Below are 21,643 nucleotides of genomic sequence, written 5' to 3'. Positions count from 1 at the left end.
TGTTTTTCCAATGTGGATCATATCCACTCCAAATCCTCATGATCTGCTCTAAAGCTGCAACAATGATCAAAGAATGGAGGTTTGGACCTTTAGTCTGGAAACAGGAACATTTCCACTGGTTTGTCCATCAAATGTCAGGATTTACATCAAGATTTTACATGCACATGTTGTCCATTTACTTTTGGTCACACAATGTAGTTACTCAGTGGACTGGGTGAAATTCTGAAGAGTGAATATGATCCAGGCTTATCGTATGTTTCATGATCTCTGTGAGCAGAGCGCCGGGTCTGAGTGGCAGAAGGTGGACATCCTGCTTGAATTCGGAGCGTGGCTGTACTCTGAGAGCTTCCCCAGAGCAGAGGCCCTGCAGCCGGTTCAGGCAGCCATAGACCTGCTCCTGCCTTTGGAACCTGGACAGGAAGAAAAAAAAGGTGGGGCTCACTTTTCATCGTCTGAGTATTCACCTTGAGGTAGGGATGCTGCTGCCTCAATGTGAAATAAAATCATCTGATCCTGAGCCGAGCAGTGCAAATATTGTTCAAAGGGAAAGAAACTGGCCGTTCTGGGAGATTTCTTTAGATCCCCACAGAGAATATCACAACAGAGAGAGTCTTTAAAGTCTCCTGCTATGAGACCTATTAAATATTCCCAGAGAGACAAACTGCACACTCTAATAACTGCTCTATTATTGACGTGTTCTTTACATAATGCATCTCTTTCCTCCAGAGGATTTGTTGTTCCCACAAAACATGTCCGATCTGAAGGAAGTGCGTCGCCTCGACTGCTTGATACAAGCCCACGCTCTGCTTGCTGTCATGACAGACAGGGCTTCACCCGAGCACCAGATCAGCCTGCTCAGAGCGTCCAGCTTTGTGCAGCAGATGTGGCAGGTAGTGAACCACCGCTGCTCCGCTCTCACCGTCAGATGGAGACCTCAGACTGTGTTTGCTGTGCTTCCACTTTAGGTTTCCATGGCAGTGGCTTGTGAGATTTCCAGTGAGATGACGCAGCCTCTTCCCTCTGCTGGGTCCGGAAAAGGCAAAGACAAGGGCAAAGGGAAAAAAGGGAAAGACGTGAGCCCTACTCAGGTTTGATTTCACAAAACACAAATTAAGTAGCAGTATGGTGAAGGCGCATCAGAGGATTTAAATTCAGCATCTGACCTTTGACCAGCCTACGCCGGCGGAGGAGAGAACCAAACCCCTCGCCGTGGATCAGTCACCTCCTGCCACCCTGAAGGAGTGGGCTCGCTTCGTCTGTCCTGACCGGGCCAGGCAGATATTCAGAACCAACAGCAGCTCCAGCTGTATCAATGCAAACAGCATCACGAAGCAGGTGCAGCTCCCTTATCCCTCATTCTTACATTTCTCTGTATCTTTGTTATCTCAGTTTCAAAAAGCAGTTTAAAAGCCATCAAGTTATAGATCCATGAGTTAGAGGTGTGCACATCAGACTGAATTTACCTACCAGGTGATATCTTAATCCATTCCTCTCATGTACTGGTCCTGCTTTCTGTGTTTGTCTGCAGGCTCAAAGTCTGTTCTACCTCAACCTGCTGGATAAACAGCTCCACTCGCTCTCGCTGGACCACCTGACGCTGCCTGTACTGCACCTGGCTGAGACCATTGCTCATGACCTAATGGACAGGAGGAGCCTCTCGGACCTCTACAGACTCAGGTAAGAACCTTTAGAGCAGGGAAACCACAGCTATTTCACACACTGTGGTCTGTGTGGTGTCATGAATGTAGTTTATGATGTTGTTAAGTGATGTTTTGCTAAAATAACACAAAGAAAATTACACTAATGATAGATTTGCAATGTAACCTGAACAATAAAGGCAGCAGCGCCAAACGTAAAACTCACTTCCTGTTGATGCTAGTGTACCAAAACTGGCTGCAGTTCACCTAGAGGGCGCTGTGAGGTCTATGCTTAAGGGTGAATAGGGATTAAATATATACGGGGCCTATTATCTTCAACTGCATCTAGACAAAAAGGCTCACATTTCCATCCAAGCTGCATGTGAGAAGCCTGATGAATCACCCACAGGCCTTTCTCTGCTTCAGGCTAACAACAGCCTCGAGGCAACATTAGCCACTACTGATGTAATGTCCAACAAAACTGAGAACAGGCGGCTTGGGTCGCAGTAAAGCAAAGAAACATTTCAAAAATTCAATATTTTATAGCGGGTCTGTTTTTCAGTGTGACACCTGATCCATGGAACCAGCCGAACACTGGGCGTGCAGCTGAGCCTGTGCGGCCGCCCTCTCTCACCTCCTCCTGTGTCTTTGTTGTCTAATCAGAATCGTGAGGACCTGTGCTCAGCTGGGTTTAGGGACACTTTCGCCGTATCAAGAGAAGCTTCTGACTCTGAGTAGAATCCAGGAGCAAGAACAAATGAGGTATGTGAACTCTGCTATGAATATTTGATGTTTGTACATCTTTAACAACCTGTGATGTCACGTTAATGGCTGTAGGTGCCGCAAAGCTATTTTAAAGGAGGGGAGAGGCCTTCACAGAGCCCATAACCAGGTCAGCCGCTGTTCACAACACATCTTTGGTTTCACATCAAAAACGATGCTTGTGTGTATTTAACTTTATTAAGTGGTCTTTCAGAAGGAGGTAAAGGAACAGCCTGTGTCTTGGCGGCTGCACACTCAGGACATTTGGCTGGATAAAGCAGAGGTTTGCCTCAGCATGGGGCTTAATCAGTCGGCCAGACAGCTCCTGGCGGAGGCCCACCTGGTGGCCACGGTGAGTCTGTGCTTCTTTTGTATTTGTTCCTATTATTCCACACCACATTTCTGCTGTCACGCTCAGTATTGCTGTTGTTTTTGTTCAGGAGCTCGGAGATCAGACTGCAATGTCACGAAGTTTGCTGGGCTTGGCCTCTCTGGCTTGTGAGGAGCAGAATTATGGCCAAGCTGTGATCCTGCTGGACAAAGCCCAGGCCCTGGGTGGGGATGAGAACTTCTGGTACCAGCTTACCCTCACCAGGGTCACAGTTGCAGTAAGAAAGAGACTCAGAGATCCACAAACTAAGGTATATTTTGGTTTATTATAAGTACATTATGTTAAAAGGGCCTAGAGCTCAGGAAATTGTTTTGCAGCTCAGGCAGGAGAACCAGAGGTGCTGGTCATCGGCTCAAAGGCTCAGACTGGACTCTGTCCAAGCCAAAAAGCAAGAAATGTATAGGAGTGATCTAAGATTAAGATCTTTTTGCAGGTTGATCAGATTATAGAAGAAGGCTGTGCAGCTTTGAGACTGGCCCTGGAGCAGCGAGTTAACAGAGCACCAGATGTCACCTTTCTGATCATCTCATTAGAGAAGAGGTAGCTGGAGTCGAACCTGCTGAATGTGTTGCTGTTGGAGGTGTAATGTAGCAGCCTTACACTGATGTGCTGTGTTGTGTTGCGTCAGAGGAGCTGTGGAGTGTGTACAGGCCCTGGGCGGTGGTGAACCTGGAGACACAGTCAGCGCTGATGCTGTCCAGCGGCTAACGGCGGCCTGCGAGACGCTCAGACAGTGTGCCGCTGGTTTCACTAAACTCTGCTGCAGGGAGCAGGCAGCGGAGGCACACAGAGACCTCGCACGTGGTCTCAGGTCTGTGAGCCAGCCCTATATTTCTGACGAAAAGAACTTTTTAATGTGCTCGACAATGGATCCGACAGATTCATTGCTCATTTTGATGCTATTATCCCTGTGCAGGATCCTGGCCAGTCATGTGACTCACAGAGAGGAGAGACAGCGCTTCCTGCTTGATGGACTGTATGAAATGCAGCGAGCTGTGTCAGAGCAGGAGCACGTGGTGCTGAACGCTCAGAGCCTGCTCCACCCACAGGAGGAGGTAATGAAGTTGACACATGCATCTCGGTCCATGTTTTTTTTGTTGTTGTTATTTTTGTGTTTCTCCCGTATTGTGCATACGTTGAGACGCATGCAGCCTGTTTCAGTTTCAGCTCCGCGCTGTTCTTCTATATTTTATCCCTCATAAGGGACTTCCTGTCCTCAATTCTAAACAGAAGCTCAGAGCTTTGACTGGCTGAAAGGCTGCCTTGGAAAGTAAAGTCAAACATTTCTAGTCGTATGTGGTTGTAGGTAACATACACAATATCAGCAAAAGTTTGATGAAGGGTGCTGACGTCAGGTGTCAGTGGCCAGTGTCAGCTCTTCCACAGCAAGCTGTGAAGGGTATTTCTTTGAGTTTAGTTTGTGCTGACAAACACTCAAAGTAGACGATCTAGTAGACGGCAGCATTAAAAAACTAAACGCAGACCAGCTGAAGGTGCACGTTTGGTCACATTTTTAGCTATTTTAGGTGTGTATTCCTCAGCTAGTGAACTGTATTGTTGCATTTGGATAATTAGATAATTCAAATGTTGGTTAATTATAAGAGGAGCTGCTGAGACCTCATGTTGATACAATCACGAAGGAACAACTCTCACACCTGCTGCAAATCCTGGTTCACCTGAGTCTTTGATTAAATCCTCTGTGGATGACTGTTCAGCTGCTGCTGCTGCCTGATATTTAAAACATGTTTGACATCCAGGTGCACTGGAAACAAAATCTGCAGTCACTCATGATGTGAGTCAGTTGTTACAGTAGTGCTTCCATCCTTTTTCAGAGCCGTGGAGTGTCACTGGCAGCCGTGCGGGGGCTGCAGCGCCTGCAGCTGGCCCTGGCAGAGTTCAGCCTGGCCGTGCTGGAGGAGCGCTGTGCTGAGGAGACACGCCAAGCTTTGGCCTGGGCGAGGAAGATGCCTGCTGAACGAGCACTAGAGGAGTTTACACGCTGCACGCCTGAGCCCGACTCCACAGAGCAGGTCAGGCTTAAAACATTCAGACAAATATAACACTCCAGGAACTGCAGCCTTCTATGAAGCAATAGTTTACACAACTTCAACCACATCAGGGGGGACTACGGGCATGAAGTGTGCAGGGCAGTTGCACAGCTTTGCCACTGGGAGGTGCTAACATGCAAAGTAACACAAGACAGTTTACAGTGAGTGAGCCTCCTCTGGAGTGTTTCCACCTCATCTACGCAGGATTCCTTTGGCTTAGGAGAGACAGTTGTGATCGTTTCTGTGCAGAAGATGTTTAAAAAGCTGCCAGAGGTCACAGGATCTCACACACTCACACAAGCTCCTACAGCAGCGTAATCAGCTTCAACACACACGCTCATAAAGTCAAATAAGATGTGCATCGACCAGAACTCTGGATGAGAAATAGCTCATTTAATATTGATCATTTACATTAGGAGGCTGATGGTGGCAAGTGTGCCTCCCAGCAGCTCATCTATTGCTCTGCTTTTGTTTTCTTCTTCACTCTCGTTCCATAATGCAGGTTATTTGTGCTTCTGCTTTGTCAGATATAAGTACCTCTGCATGATATTATGTGCAAAACATCACAATAAGATAAAGAGATCAGCTGATGTAAAGCTGACACCGACTAATACTCCCCAATCAGGGAGATCCCTGCCAATCTGCCAATACCGAGTCCCGATCCGATACTTTTAGAAATCTCTACAAAAGCCATCCTGCGCAGCATTATGCTGGGTTAATCTGCAGAAACACATTAACGTTGACGGCCCTAATATATATATATATCCGAGTCCTGATCAGGAGGTAACGTCCGATTCCAATCGAGTCTGAAACCACGTAATCGGCCCGATTTCCGGTCACGTGATTGGATCGGGACATCCCTACTCCCTGTGTGAACATATCAAATATATGAGACCAATATGTAGGTGAACATATAAAAGGCACAGGTATGTCTTTGTGGAGGTTTTTAAAGTAAAGAGCCATTTCATACTGAACCAAAAATGTACTTTACAGCAGGTCCAGCTGGACTCAGCCCCTCCTTGCTGCTCTCTGTCACACATACACAGCCCATATTAACCTTTATTAATAGATCATTGTGCTTGAGAACTACTCCGTCTGTGATCCATGTATGAGAGATGCTACCTGATTTAGGTTAGATTACCGTTACTCTTTGCTTGTGACCCATCTCCTCGTTTGAGCTCAGTCTCCTTGTGTCCTATCCAGGAGTGGCTGAGTGTGGGCAGCACCTTGGGGCAGATGGCTTCCTGCCAGCTGGATGCAGTCAGCTCACACTCCACGGACAACCCAGAGACCAGAGCTCGCTGCCTGAGCCTAACGGGAAAGTACCTGAGACTACAGGCTGTGCAGGAGGAGCCCGTTTATCTACGTGCTCTCTGGGACGGACGCCAGCAGGTCGACAACTCAAACACTCACATGTACAGTCACAGATTATCCTCAGTGATGTGTATGGAAGCCCATCCCATGTGTGTTTAGGGTGCAGGCCCACTGTTGCATCAGTGACCTGGAAAAGGTTGCAACTCATGGTCACAAGCTTATAGTGATTAGAGGTGGAGGTCCGTTTACATACTTTAAGACAAAAAGGCTGAGGTCTTCATGGTTTGTGATCACGGGGGGATTTATTTATATAATCACGATCGTTGTTCTGTGATCTTGAAATAACAGAATGAGGCCTGCTCTAAACCCAAAGCTGTTTCCACAGGAGACAGAGACGGATTCTGAGAAAGACAGCAAATCAAGCAGAAAAAAGCCGTGGATGATCTCCTCCAAAAGTGCAGAGCTGCAGGTACATTCCTCCTGACAAGTGACCCCCATCACTCCTGACTCGTCTCTAATCTGAGGCCTTTCTGCAGAGGTTCTCCTCACATCTCAAATCCCTCAGAGGGAACTCTCCAGGCGCCCCGCATAGTTCTCATATTGAAAGTGAGCACAGAGAGATCAAATGTCAACATCAAACTTGGCGCAGAATAAAACAGGGGCATGTTTTATTTACGTGGCAACATTTTGGAATGTTAAGTAACGCAAGATTGAATTCTGACGTTGACGTCCGCAGCGAGATGCACCGCAAAGATTCAGAACGTGTTATCCAGGAGCTGCCATTTGAGTTTGATCAGAGAGAGATAATCGCCTCCACAGGCGGCTTCAATCAGTTCATCTGCTCCAAATTTGTCACTGGGTGAAGATGAAGGGAGTGTTGCCAGACAAAAGGACTTCTTTTAAATACCTGAAAACTTTCTAACATTTGAAAGTATTTTTTATAATGTGTATATAAACTGCAGATTGTAAATACATATGGAGATGAACCATGATTTTCTAAAAGGCTGCTTTGATTGAACTCCCAGTTTATCCAAATAGAGGCAAAAAGGGGAAAATGTGTGTAACTGAGTGAGCATAAATAAGGGAAGTCATAGTGGCTGTACCCCCAATCATGCAAATTATTAACACCTAATATAAAATCCTCTGCTTTCTTGCTGGTCTTTCCTAATGCCCCGTTTACACTGTGGGATTTTGGGCTGTCCCAGATGAAAGACGAGCATCGTAGGAGAATCGTGGAGATGTCTTTGGTCGTGGCTCTAAATCGGTGGTCTGACGTCGCCCTGTGAGGCAGGTTCCACGGCGGCCGTCGTCAGCGTCTTGCGACCAAAGACGAGCTGAGATCAAATTCTAGCGGTGTCAGAAATTTAGGATGACAGTCTCACAGTGTGACGGCTGCTATGACCTGTCACTCTGCGTCCTCCTCCTCCTCCTCGCATGTTGACGTACGTCATAACCTGTGATCGCCTGCGATCAGTAAATGGTCATCGTACAATCTGCACGCATCAAACTTGACGTCAAAGCAAAGTTTATTAGATCCACGTCGCATTGTGTGTCATGCAATGTTCTTAGATTGATAAACATCGCACAGTGTAAACCAGGCATTACACACTGCTCCCACATTCTCCCATTCTTAGGCACTGTGAAAAATAAATAGAAGCTACCGAGCATTCAAGCCTGAGAAATAAAGCCGATATGTGTCAAAACTGCCGTTCCCCCAGCAGCCTCTGGGGTTTCAAATCTAAGTCAATCCTACAGACCTCCATAGAGATTAACACAGCTTCTGTGTACCAGGCTATAAACATGTCACTTTTGACTCACTTTTGGAACCAGCCCCCAAGAGGCTGCAGGGGGAACTGCAGTTTTTGACAATTCATTGCCACTCAGTGAAAACCTGTGCTCCAATGATCGAACTGTGTCGAGCAAATGTACAAAGAGTCTTTAATAAGACATGGCTGCACTTCACTCTGATGCCAGACATGTCCTTTAAGTTAGATATGGGTGCCTGTATATTTGATTTAAAGGACGGCTTCTCAGACGTGTTAAACAGTCCTGTGTATACACTGTATGGGATATTAGTGTCTGTAATTCTAATAATCTAATAATTTCATTTTATGTTGTACATGCGTGTGTGTGTCTGTGTTGTGTGTCCAGCAGCTTCTGACAGAAGCCAGTAAAGCACTGACGGAGGCCATCAACCTGTGTCTCCAGCACAGCCTGCCCTCCTCCATCCTGGCTGACGCCTCTATAAACATGTTGGAGTGTCATGGCCAGTCGGACCCGGCTGTGGCAGGTCAATACCTCGCTCTCTTCCAGGTACAGCATTGCAAATGTTCACTAAAAAAGCAGTCCCACCCACCCCTTTGGTCAGATATCATCACTGTAATTCCTGCTATAACCACTAGCTGCTTCATCCATCTGTTGCCTTATTCCCAGAGCTGTTGTGCTGCTGCCACAATGGCCGAGGTCCTCAGCTCCGCCTGTGCTGACACCGGAGCGTCCCAGCTCGCAGCTCTGCTCAGCATCCGCAGGAATCTGCTGCTCTCTGAGGAGGAGAGGTCCCGCATCATCCTGACGGGAGTGGAGGACTCCCTCAGCAGCTTCTCCAAGGTACCACCTCTCCAAACTGCCCCCTCATGATTTATGAATGCTGTCAAACCAAGCTCACAACATTCCCTTGATGGGAGACATAGTATTGGTGCTGTTATGGCCTTTGCTCTAAAAGTACTGTAGGATTCCAAGATCACACAGAAAGCTGCAGACGTAGCAGCTGTGCTCGGACATCTCCGCAGACACAGCAGCCGTCTGAGCACATCACCTCAGCCAGGTCCATGAAAGCTGCTTTTAAATGGGCAGGTGGATCCTCACTGAATAATTAGCCTTAGCTAGCTTAGCCATGTAACTTATCTATGGTAATATAGACATATAAGCCACCATATGTTTTGGCTGGCCTAAGTGTTTCTGGTTCCGGTTACAGGTGCAGTACATTTTTACACGTATTCTGATGACATAAAGAGCTGCCGAACTTTCTGCTTATATGATTTATTACACTACATCTGACTCGCCTCATGGCCCCTGGAAACACGTCTTCCTCACAGATGTATTTCATTGTTGTCGTCGTTGAAACGGAGCCAGATGAATTCAGTGTTCCCGTGTAACATTTATCTCAGAGGCAAAGGCTGATGAGGTCATGGGTAGCCTTGAGGTCAGGAGTTTCTTTGAGCTTTTTTGCGCTGACAAACACAAAATTATCATCAAAATCCTCATTATACGCTCTAAAGTTGCAACAAAGAGTTAATGTCATTTGTATTTCATTTTGTGAATATTAACTCTTTAAATACGTTAATTTAATAAACACTAAATTATGTTTAATGCATCCAATTGATGCTGCTTCATCTCTAATGATTTCTTCTATGCTTCAAACATGGCTAAATATTTAACCCTCTAATTACCCTCTTATCTGCAGACATTGAGCCACCTGAGCATCGCCCCGAACCACCTGAGTATCCTCTCAGAACTCCCGTCCAACATGAAGCTGTTGCTGCTGCAGCACTCTGGAGACGGGTAACTGCTGTTTTAACCCTTTTCTTCTGCTCTGCTTCTTGCTCTCAGAGTATTACGCTGCATGAGTAAATGACTGCAGGTCACACAAGTAACATTAGGTTCAGAGAGCAGTCATGTCTGGAGCAGGAGGAAGGAGGCTGCACCACTACTGTCTGCGAACATACACAGAGTGCATGTGTTTGATGAATTACATCATCAATGTATACATTTAATGCTGTGTATATATATGTTTTTTATTTTTAGGTCAGAACTGTATGGCGCCTTCTACAAGGCCGATAAAGCTCCAGAAAATCAGAAAGGAAAGACGCCACAGGCTACAGGTGCAGTACATTTATACACGTATTCTGATGACATAAAGAGCTGCCGAACTTTCTGCTTATATGATTAATTACACTACATCTGAATGGCCTCACGGCCCCTGGAAACACGTCCTCCTCACAGATGTATTTCATTGTTGTCGTCGTTGAAACGGAGCCAGATGAATTCAGTGTTCCCGTGTAACATTTATCTCAGAGGCAAATGAAAGTTCAGATTTAATGAAGATCAGGAGAGATGTGCAGAAAGTCACATGTGTCTCCCTTTGACCTCTCTGCTGCCGGCCGGGCATGGAACACTAGCTTTGGTATGTCATAACAGGGTATTAGCATACAGTGTTAGCAGTTCACATGACCTTTCTTGGGATGTGTCTGACAGCAGGAAAGTGGTGGAAAAATAAAAAATGCCGGCATCCAGAGAATGAGCACAGTCTCATTAAACAGGGGAAGAAAAAAAAACACGGCAGTCAAAGAAGCAAATGGTACAAATGGAGCAGGAGGAGGAGGAAGAGGAGGAGGAGGAGGCACTCACAGGGACCAATTACAAAGCCTGTGTGTGTGTCTGCGAGTGTGCATGTCTGATTGTGCGTCGGTTGTCGTTGCAGGTACCCTGGCGTGTTCAAAGGTGGCCAAGGTTTCAGTCTGCCCGCAGGCTCTGTGGGCGCTGATGGAGCGGGCACAGGCCTTTGAGCAGCAGACCGGACAGGCCTTCCTCAGGGAGGACTCCTGGCACGGTGTGGAGGGCAGGCTGGAGGCCCCGGAGGACCAGGTTTCTCCTCATGGCTGTCCTACTGAGACCTTTCCTCTTTTTTTCACTATTAACACTGCAAGCCTCATAAACACGCCCCCTGTCTGTCATCACCATCCTCTCACGTCTCCTCTGCTTTCTGCTGTACTGTTTGTAACATCGCACTGTGCTCTGAAACTAAAACAGCTCCTGAAGCCGCCTCTGCTTTTCTTCCTCTCACACAGAGGTCAGCCTCCTGGTTCAGGCAGATCATACGTGACATGGAGGACTACTTGAATCCACTGCTCAGACAGTTCGACCTCTCCTGCTTAAGGTGAACTACATCATGATTCTCCATAGTATCGATAACATTGTGATTGTCTTCGCTCATCACAAGTGGCATGGATGTCACATGTCTGAGTCTACAGTGCTGGTTTAACCCTTTGTTTATAGGCTGCTTTCTCACAACAGACAATTTGACAAATACCAAAAGCCCAAAAGTAAATGGACACAGAACAATGTGAAGCTTTAACTCTTAAGCCCTAATGCTCAAGTCTTTCTCTGATGGATTGATTTTCTGTCCTGACCTCATCACCCTTCATCAGACTTTACACATTACTGGACAGGAACCAGAGACATGGAGGCCAGCCGAGACAGCAGGCGTCTGGCTGTCCACATACCTTTGGTCACATAGTGCAGCTCTAATTCAGCATTATGTAGTCCAATAGCAACTAATGCTCTATGTGAGAAAAAGTCAGATCAGCTGTGTGTTTAACCCATTCCACCCAAGCCTATTTTTAAGGCCTCAGCTTGAAAATGACCCAAATAAATAGAGAATATCTCAGCCACCACAAGGTGCATCTGAATGATGTTGGTGTCATGAACACAAAATGGCACACAGCAAAAAAGAAAAGTTCACATTTTTACAATGAATATCTCCTTGAAATGATGCAGTTGCAGCACCGTTATGTCAAGCTGTAGCTAAGCTTGTGGACTTTATCTCTGCCAAGTTTCATTTCATTTTGATAAAAGGAAACCGAATTACAGAGGGTTTAGTCCAACCTATGTAAACATAATTTCCAAGATGGCCCTGTGCCAACATGCGAGTCAAAAGCTCAGCGAGTCACAAACTGATGCAGTGATGTTCCTATAAGAGGGGCCCAAACTTGTGCATACCACTGGTCCTACTGATCCTCCTCTGTCCTTATCTCCACCCATCAGGCCACGGGCTGCATCACTGACAGCGCCTACAACCAAAGATAAAGAGGAGAAAGAAGGCTCAGGTAAGTGTATGTAATGCTGCGTTTGTCTCTGACGTCCTGAAGGCACGGCAGTTATCTTGCATGATGTCTTGTATCCATCGTACGGCTGTGATCCTGAGTGCTCCAGGAAGTGGCAGCCCATCTGCAGGTTTCGCTCCAAACAGGCTGCAGCTGGTCCCCCCTCAGGCAGATGTTGTTGCTGTACATGTGGTTTAATGTGATACACATTGATGTCCACACATAACACGATAACTCTGCACTCATACACAGGAGGGGGAAGTACTGCTACTGAACTGCATTCAGGCCACGTTTAGGACCATAACATACTGTGTGTAATGTACATGTAGCACTTATTGTGCTTTCATCTACTATTAAATTACCAGCTGAATCGGGGGAATATATGGTGATCCTGGCGGACAGGAAGTTGATGGAGCTGCCCCTGGAGTTCCTGTCCATCCTCCAGGAGGACGGGCTGAGTTCTGTGTCACGAGACTTTTCCCTGCAGCTTCTCTACAGCCGCCTGAATACAGAAGAACCACAGAAAGGTAACAAGACAGTTCATGTTATTACACTGAACTGCTCGTTTCAGGTGCTTCCACAGCATCTTAGTTCTTTTGTAAAGTGACCTGTGTGGTCGTTGTCTTGCTGTATGACCCACTTGATGTCCGACCTTGTCTAATTCACTGGTGTAAGTCAGAATTCATTGTTCCATCAATGCCGGCAAAACAAACCTAAACCATGATGCTACCGCCACCATGTCTAACAGAGGGGATAGGCTCATATACTGGGATACAGAGTCATCCTTCCTCTCAACATTCTGCCTCTCATTTAAGCCCAATCATTCTATTCTGGGCTCATCTGTCCACAAAACATTTTCCCAGCAGCCCTCTGGTTTGTCCACACAGAGAGGTGCTTGTGTTACATGATGTGTTTTTTGCTGTCTAGTCCTGTGAAGGGTCACAATGGACTGGAATTTCCTCCACAGTCTGTCTGAATGTGGATTTGTGGAGTCCAGATGTTTGTGGAACTTCCAGCTTGATTAACAACAACAGCTGTTTGAATGAGGTTGTTGCACAAACCGGAAGATCCGGCTGTGACAGATCGCTGCTGTTTGAAATAAAGCCGGGCACCTCTGAGCAGATGGATTCTAATTTGGCCTTCAGATAAGCTGCTTCTCCACATAGTTTTAACACATATGTGATATTGGAACATTTTCCTGATTCAATGAGGTGAAATATTTCTGTTTTATTTCAATCATGTGTTCCCCTGACCCACATCCTCTCAGGCTGTTATTACTGCCCTAATTAAATACCTGTTCAATGTTTTACACTACTATTACATTTTTTAATTGCCTACAAAACCCCACATTTACTCATTTTCTCTGGTTTCTTCTCGATGTGTCACTTTTCGTTCGCCCCCTGGCTCGCTTCTTATCGTTCTCATTGTGGTTAAGACAATCTATCAGCAGGGGGGCTGAATGAGCACCTGGATGTTCGCTCCACATAACTCCCCATCACATTCGGGGCAAATACTGGCGTCCATTAGTGAAAGCCTCCTGACGTCAAGGTCTGGACTGCAGGCAGCCATGCATAGAAAAGGAATGTGTGGAGGAGAGAAAGGTCATTTCACATCCTGCTGGCATGCACAACTTCATGCAGACATCCGTGCACACGGCGGCCTGCTTTGGTAAAGTGGCTGTCCCAGTGCTGGAGGCCATTTTTGATGTTCCCACTGAAACCACTTAGTCAGGTCTGGGGTCTGCCTGTTCACTGGTTGGTGAACACCCACAGCTGACTGTTTTCTAAATTACCGACATCTTTTTCGAGATTATGTATTATGTATTATGCTCGACAAACATGGTGATACTGACTTATTACTTTCATAATTAGTGTGCCTGTCTTATTCTATACTGGCAGACTTGAAGTGCAGCATGAGCTGAAATGTCTCTGAAGACAAAAAGTTTTCTTTTTCCTAAAATAAACTCTCTGCGGCGTATAAATCAGCTGTTAAACTATAAAGCCGTTACCTGTGAACGATGGCAGACGCTGTATTTTTAGTGTTTTTACAGAGAGTGGGCTTCATTTCAGATAACATGCATCACTTTGTCCCCTTCGCCTGTCTCAGGGCTTTATTTTAAAGCCTACTATCAGAGTAAAATCCCAAAGACAACAAAGTGCAGTAGTGATGATTCAGTCCCCGGGGGAACAGTGCACATTAGAATTTTGGTAAAAAAGACGAAAAAAAAAAAAGCACTGAACGTGATCCTGCAGACATGTTTTAAAGGTTGAATCATTTGCATCACTTGAGTTCATGTTGAAAGGTTAACATTAGGCGTTAGGTGTGTGTGTGTGTGTGTGTGGAGACAGTTGCCAGACAGGAAGTACAAGAACATGCTTTCCGGACATCTGGATGAAACTGTGTGATTTATTTCTGCCCTGCTATTACCATAATTCTGACATCTACAGTTTATTATTGTGTCAGGAAGATATAGTGCTGCCTGAACGCACCTTTCAGAGAGCTATTTGTTACTCAGTGCTCTGCATGAGGTGTGCACAGGACAAATTAGTACAAAGTGTAAAAGAACTGGCTTTACAGGGGACACCAGTTATTTGTACAAATGTCTGAGAGTGTTGGATAAAACCAGTGGTGGGAAGTAACTAAGTATTTGTACTTCGTTACTGTACTTTATACTCTACTTCAGTAAAAATAATAGCACACACTTTCTACTCTGACTCCATGCTGCAGCTGTTACCTGGACTTTCTCCTCCACTACATTTCTCCAGTGTCTGTAGTTCCTTGTTCCATGTGATGAACACAGTGCTGGACTGATGAGAGGTCAGACTCTGCATGGAGGTGGTGTCACGCTGCCAGCTGTGTTTCTATAATGAGCCTCAGTCATGATGCCGGTGCTCTGGCTCAGTGAGCTAACTAGTTAGCTACTGTCTGCTAACACAGGTCCATCCATTAATGTCTGATGAACATGAATCATAACATGAATCTACAGCAGGAACACTGACACAGTAAACATGCTGAATGCCTGTTTGTTATCAGCAGCCTCTCTGTTCACTTGATGCCCACAGCCTGCCTCATGACACACAGACCTGTCCACAGCTGCTTCTGGACTGAACATGGACATTAACTACACATGCTCCATTTTCATTTGAGATGATTTCTTTGATTATTTTAACCTGTTCAGATCCTTTGCAATATATGTATTTGGTGCATGAGTACTTTAAAACTTAAGACCTTCACTGAAGTAGGATTGTGGATGCAGCACTTCTACTTTTACTTGAGTATATATTTTGCTGGGTATTTGTAGTTTTACTTAAGTACCAAGCTTCAGTACTTCCTCCACCACTGGATAAAACACATGCAAACAGAGGTTTCTGAAGTGCTGGAGGCTACAGCTGGCGCCATCTTGGCAAAGAGGTGGATCATGAGATCTGCGTTTCTTTCTGCTGTACAGTAGGACATCTTAACGTGGAGGATCAGTGTGTGTGATTACTCTGAGACAAACATTGTGCACTGTTTAACTCAAACTGTGGGTCCTGTCCTATGGCCTGCTGCTCTCCTGCCCTAAAATATATAAAAATAGACTCATGATCAGTGACTTGTATGTGCAGGAGCTAACAGGAGGAAACTTTTACCTCGTCAGTCATCAGTAAATGTCATTGACTTTGCAGAGATGGGGAAAGTTTTTTTTCTTTTTACCAGTCCAGAAGTTGTGTAATCTCCCCTGCAGACAAGTGTATATATTAATTCTGCTTCCTGTTTGTGGCAGTTGAAAGTGACAACAAAAAGGAGACCAAAGGTGGCAGGGGAACGAAGGGGAAGGGAGATCAAAGCCAAGCCATCAAAGCGGTGAGTTCAGTAAATTAATCTGGGCCTGCCAGATACAGACGGCAATATTACTTTTACCTGCTGTCAGCACCGGCAATTATTTAACTTCCCCCCGCCTCTCTTTAAAGGGTGGCTTTTCAATCAATTACATAAAGTGATTTCATAAAGATCCTATTTCTAGCTTCTTAGAATTCATCCGCTGTCGTCCATCACTTCTGTTCTTTCATGTTTTTTTTGTTGTTTTTGCTTTGTCTTCTCTTAAAATCCACTTACACACTGTCTCCTGACTGTTAAAGAGTGTGTGTGTGTGTGTGTGTATGTGTGTGTGTGTCTGTGTGTGTGTGTCTCTGTGTGTCTGTGTGTGTCTGTGTGTGTGTGTCTCTGTGTGTGTCTCTGTGTGTGTGTGTGTGTGTGTGTCTGTGTGTGTGTTTCTGTGTGTGTGTGTCTCTGTGTGTCTGTCTGTGTGTGTCTCTGTGTGTGTTTCTGTGTCTGTCTGTGTGTCTCTGTGTGTCTGTCTGTGTGTGTGTGTCTCTGTGTCTGTGTGTGTTTGCTTGGTATGGTTTCTTCACCTCCACTGTGTACTTGTTTGTAGCTGTAACATTGATTGTTTACGCAGATACCAGCCAATCACGTGCTGCCTTCTAACACCCTTCCAGTGGACACACGGAGCTTCAAATGTATCTTTTTTTGAGGGCGCCCTCCCAAAAATACATCTTGTCTGTGTGTTGTGTCTGTATAAGATCTTCTTATGTGGTTCCTAGAAACATTCTTTTTTTTAAATATATTTTTATTCTTAACTCGTCTCCAAAGACATCGTCGGCTCCTGCAGTAAAGGCCGGGCTGGTGAGTGAGCTGAACTACCATGGAACAAATGCACTGTGTCATTGATAAGGCTGTGACCTCAGCTACAAGTTAGAAGCTAGAAGCTAGTCCCAGAGTTGTGGGTTTAGTTGTGGGACTCCTTGCTGGATGAAATACAGAACTATCACACAAGTTAATGACTTCAGACACAAAGTCTTGAATATCTGTAGGAAGAGCTGGAGACTCGTCTCCTTCTACGTCTGGCCACAAACTTCTGCTCTGTGAGTTCATTGTAAAGTTAAACACTGTCCTCTGCTCACAGTCAGTGCAGCAGAGGCTGCTTTTAGTACCCAGCATGTTCAGTATGGGTGGCGTGGAGATTAATGTTCTCTTCTTACCTATTTTCAACCAAGCATTTCTTATACTGCAGCTGGCTGTGTTGGACTTTCTCTGAATCCAGATGCAGGGTTTATATTCCTGTGTTTGTCTCCATATGGAACAGGAGGGACTGCTGGTCTGAGCGCGAGGATAAAAGAGGGCCTGGGAAGCCACAGCCAGCAGCTGAGCCACCTGTGGGAGGACTTCAGCCAAACAGCCAGGTTTGAATCCACGCAGCACGCCCAGCCTGCTGTATCTATAACATCACAACACACCCGGTCACTTCTGCTCCTATCTGTCCAGTCTGTGGGAGCTGGAGCAGATGCTGTGCACATGCAGCGCCTTCGTCTACCTGGGGATGGAAGGCTTCATGGAGAACGTTCCAGCTGGAAAGCTGTCGGCCCTCGACCTGTCCGGTACCGTACACATCCTTCCTCCATGGACTGTGCTGTGTGTGTGTGTGTTGATCACAAATGAGACATGTCAAACTATAAATGTGGACCAGCTGTCTTAAGCTGCACCCCTCAGGGTGCCCCGAGAGCTATCGCAAGTAGCAGCAGCTATGCTAGGAGCTAGGAGGAAATGTTAAAAAGCTGCACACTGCAGACATGCTGCTCCTTCACCACACTCTCTGACCATAGAGCACATAGCATGAGGGATGGGAACAACAGCATTACAGCTTTATATCTTTATATCCTCTACTCTGCAGATTCTGGGTCCAAGATGGCGTCTTTGTCCAACAAAGCACTGCTACAAACGCTTTTATACACTGGACAAAGGCGTAACTGCTTCATCCATCCACATATACAGTTCATGGTTTAGCCAATAATATCATCAGATCATCAGCATATCCTCTACATGAGAATGATGTCTGTCACATCTCTGCGGCGCCTGCTGTCCTGGTTTCTGTTACACATACTTCATGAAACCAGCTCAGTTTGTCTCGAGTGTTTTTTAAACGGTAAATTAGGATAAAAATGCGGTAATGAATGAGTGATTGAAATGTGAGCTGTTTGTGGATTATGTGAACAGTAAATGGAGCGGTGGGCTTAATCTCTTTAAAAACATCAATCTTCCCTTCCCTCCGCTGTGGGTGTATATATAGAAACATCCCTGCTCTGCACATAGAAATCAATGAGCTTTTACCATCGAGCGCTGCCATAACATTTCAATAACTTCACTTGAGTGCCTGTAAAAAATAATGAAACTGGGTAAATCTAATGAGGATTAAAGATTTTGAATTTTGGAGGCGGATGATGGGAGCTGCTGTAAATTGATTACCGCTGCGGTGAGGTTTGTTATTTACACTGTTCTCCAGCGTGCGCTGTGATGCCGGGAACAGTGTTTCTCATTCTGCTGGGATCAGCTGTGTGGAGTCAGTGACACTGGCTGCACTCTCAGTAAACCTCCGCCCATGGTTTGATATGTTCTTAAAGGACCCCTGGCCGTCGTAAGTTATTTACAATCAGAGCATACGAGGGCTCCAAACTTCCTCCTCCATCATCAGTCTTAAAATAATTCATGACTCTGCATCGCCTTTCAGCGCTTCACACCTTCATAAGATAACCATCTCCACGGCTTCTGTTTTTCCTCCCAAACAAACGTGCGTGATTGGCAGTGTCTGCTTGGCCGCGCTCATCGCCTCAGGCCAGACATATGTGCCACCCACTAGCCGGGCGTTAGTGCTGCTAACTATAGTGTGACTGACACCATGGGCTGAATTCCAGCTGTTGCCTTCACAGCACACCGGACCATCACGACCTAATTGGTCGTCAGGATATGATTAGGGTGTGTTTCTGAGAAAAGAAGGCGTCACACAGCGCATGCAGCACCATCTGCACACTCTGCAAGCAACAACGCACGGTGACCTTAGCGTCGATGTGACACTACCTGCACCAGGGAGACTCGGATCGGAACCTTAAACACCTGCGTAGTGGAGGGGGTGGGGGGGCTACAGAGAGGATGGGGAAGAGACGGAGACAGAAGCTGCGTTGCCAGATGGGAAATGTTGAATTGCAAACTGAATGTGAGGAAAAAAACCATTTGTCACATCCAGTTTGTGTCCTTAGTTTCTGCTCCAGCCTATTTCGTAAAAAAATGTATACGACACATTTTTTAGCAAACATTGGGAGGACAGCACGTCATGCGAGGAGAACTTATGATAACCACACACTCTAATGCAAATTCAATGATGTTATTTAGCCATAAAATATATTACAATATATATATATTGTTATCAAATACACTGAACAGATAGGTGGCACTGACAGGAGCGCTCACTCTGATCTTTAAACTGTTAACATGTTTCATCATTAATGTAATGACTCCTGCTTCCTCTGCTGCTGCTCTCAGGCTGCCGCATGGCTCTGCTCTTTGACCGGGTTCAGAACAGCTGTGGTGCTGATCCTGATCTTCAGAGAAGGTACAAGTGAAGCCTCACTGCATGAAGCCCTGTAACTGAATCTGCACGTGCTTCCTCTCTGCCTTCCTCTCTGCTTCCTCACAGCAGTGACTGTGGATGTCTTTGATTCTCTTGTGTATTTCAGCTCCTGTTCTTCTCATTTCTCAGAGGTGGCTCTTCCCCTTTCTAACCTCAGTTTGCCCCCCCCCCTCCCTCCCTCAGTGTCCTGGAGAAGCCCGTGGAGACCGCTCTGCTGTTGAGCCTGTGTGGCGTTGGCTGCGTTGTCCTCAGTCAGTGGCACAGCAGCCTTCATTACAACATACGCAACATGGCTGCCGTTCTCCACAGTAGGTTCAATCGCAACATCATTCTACAGACAAAAAAAAGAGATGGTCCAGAATGGATAAGGACATGTGGGGCCTGAGTATGGACACATATCTGAGCCCACTGGCTGTCATCATCATCCTAATGCTAGTTCATTAGCTTAGCAGTAAGAGCCAGGAGGCGGCCTTTGTTTTTTTAACATTGATGTATAATTAACACCGTATTATCATAATTAGATAGATGTGAGCTGTTTTGTTCAGATAATTCTGTGGTGGACTTCACATCAGAGTCACTTCTATGAACCTCTGAGTGAGCACAGTTTATCACAGCATCACGAATAAAACCTCAAACCATGAAAAGGAACAAAACCAGGTCCAGAACACCGAGCTCATGCTAGCTCACAGTATGTCACCATGTGTTGCAGATATACTAAAGGTCAGACTGACTTCTGGCCAGACCGTCCAGGCCCTGAGGAAAGGGGACAGCTCAGAGATGCCACATCACAAGGTCACAGGATCACATGGTACCGTGCCCCATTCAGCCTCACATTTGCATTTCTATGTATTGTAAATGCCTTCAGTGAACGTCATCGCATCCCTCTGCGCCAGAGGAAGAAACACACACGTCAGGCAGGATGGTTGGAAATAGGAAGTGTCAGCTGTAATTATGACTTTCTCTGCAGATGAAGTGCTCCTCACCGGCACAAAGGAGGACGCCGCTCCTCGCAGAACGCCTCCCACACCGCCAGCCTCCCGCTGCACTCTGTATGGACTCCCTAACCTTGTTGCCACATAATGCTCCGTATACCCTCGATATTTCCTGCTCTCATGTCACAGTTCAGGCAGCTTTGTGCCTTGGAGCTGCTGCAGTCTGAGGGGTTCAAACATTTCATTAAAGATGATCCATGCTTCTTTTCGCCTTCACCGCTGATGTGATTTCTGCTCCTCCTGTGGGATCGCCGCCTCGCAGATAACCTCCGATATATCGAGCCTTCACATTGATCATTGGGTTCATCAATTTTCATCAACTTTCTGTTAGACTGAAACAAAAAAAACATTTCAGACCAATTAAAGAGCGTGGCCGGGCCGGGTGTAGCGATGCGGCTCCGGCTTTCAGCTGCAGCTGAACTTCTGCTTTGTTTTTTTTTCTGGTCACAGAAACCGGGTTAATTATAACTTCCCCAAACAATTAGTGCGGATGTGACAGCGTTCATCACACTTCAGCTGTCCCCATGTGTCAACAGAAATTACTCTGAGCTCAACCCTTTCAAACCTCGGCCCCTCAGACCAGGTCTTTGTTCTGATGCCAACACTGTCAACGGGGACGTCCCTGCACCTCTGTGCTGCAGCTGAGGGAAGCTGCTCTGATGGAAAGCAGCCTCACTCCCAGCCAACATTTACATGTGGGCCCCACATGGGTTAGGAATGGGCAGCCATTGTGGCTCCCAAGTGGGTCTGTACACAGGTTCCATGGTGGCCCATATGAGTCTAACTAGTTAGTTCCACCATGGAACCTGCGGACAAACCCACGTATTACCCACAATGGCTGCCCGTTCCTAACCCATGTGGGGTTATAATAACATTATAACATTATAATTACATTGTATTATAACATGGAAAAAGGCCTTTGTGGAACACTGCATGTGAGTTTTAGCTGTTTAGCTCTCTGAGCTAAAATTAGAGACTGGAAGACGTCGTTCAGAAGAGCTGGGAGTGCAGGGCAGCTAATACAGAGGTCACAGACGAAAGGAAGCAATTGACATTTCAGAAATAAACTTGTTTTCTTTTTTGCTATAGTCAAATGAAAAGATCAATTTCACTTATCTGTACAGTAGCTGAGGTTACTGCCAGCAAGCTGCTCAGAGGAAAAGCTTCTCTGTCAGT

At 46.0% G+C, this 21,643-nt stretch overlaps 1 protein-coding gene across 1 annotated transcript in view; it reads left to right on the top strand.

The window, feature by feature from the left end:
* Positions 1 to 21,141, top strand: part of cfap46 (cilia and flagella associated protein 46) — a 40,690-nt gene extending 19,549 nt beyond the window's left edge. Inside the window, 33 exon segments of the mRNA XM_028424058.1 lie at positions 278 to 470; positions 727 to 890; positions 966 to 1,073; positions 1,174 to 1,335; positions 1,529 to 1,677; positions 2,301 to 2,399; positions 2,475 to 2,529; positions 2,614 to 2,751; positions 2,840 to 3,040; positions 3,224 to 3,330; positions 3,419 to 3,601; positions 3,707 to 3,845; positions 4,623 to 4,820; positions 6,042 to 6,230; positions 6,501 to 6,536; positions 6,538 to 6,639; positions 8,304 to 8,465; positions 8,586 to 8,759; positions 9,616 to 9,713; positions 9,957 to 10,033; positions 10,633 to 10,812; positions 11,007 to 11,088; positions 11,976 to 12,037; positions 12,364 to 12,561; positions 15,798 to 15,877; positions 16,473 to 16,533; positions 16,667 to 16,699; positions 17,160 to 17,256; positions 17,339 to 17,451; positions 19,388 to 19,457; positions 19,659 to 19,783; positions 20,185 to 20,283; positions 20,443 to 21,141. Of these exon segments, the coding sequence (XP_028279859.1) occupies positions 278 to 470; positions 727 to 890; positions 966 to 1,073; positions 1,174 to 1,335; positions 1,529 to 1,677; positions 2,301 to 2,399; positions 2,475 to 2,529; positions 2,614 to 2,751; positions 2,840 to 3,040; positions 3,224 to 3,330; positions 3,419 to 3,601; positions 3,707 to 3,845; positions 4,623 to 4,820; positions 6,042 to 6,230; positions 6,501 to 6,536; positions 6,538 to 6,639; positions 8,304 to 8,465; positions 8,586 to 8,759; positions 9,616 to 9,713; positions 9,957 to 10,033; positions 10,633 to 10,812; positions 11,007 to 11,088; positions 11,976 to 12,037; positions 12,364 to 12,561; positions 15,798 to 15,877; positions 16,473 to 16,533; positions 16,667 to 16,699; positions 17,160 to 17,256; positions 17,339 to 17,451; positions 19,388 to 19,457; positions 19,659 to 19,783; positions 20,185 to 20,283; positions 20,443 to 20,555 (4,047 nt within the window). The 3' untranslated portion in view covers positions 20,556 to 21,141.
* Positions 21,142 to 21,643: the final 502 nt, after the last annotated feature.

The sequence above is a fragment of the Parambassis ranga genome, chromosome 15, assembly GCF_900634625.1.
Source record: "Parambassis ranga chromosome 15, fParRan2.1, whole genome shotgun sequence".
Classification (NCBI taxonomy): Eukaryota; Metazoa; Chordata; class Actinopteri; family Ambassidae; genus Parambassis; species Parambassis ranga.
This window is presented reverse-complemented; position numbering and strand designations above follow the sequence as displayed.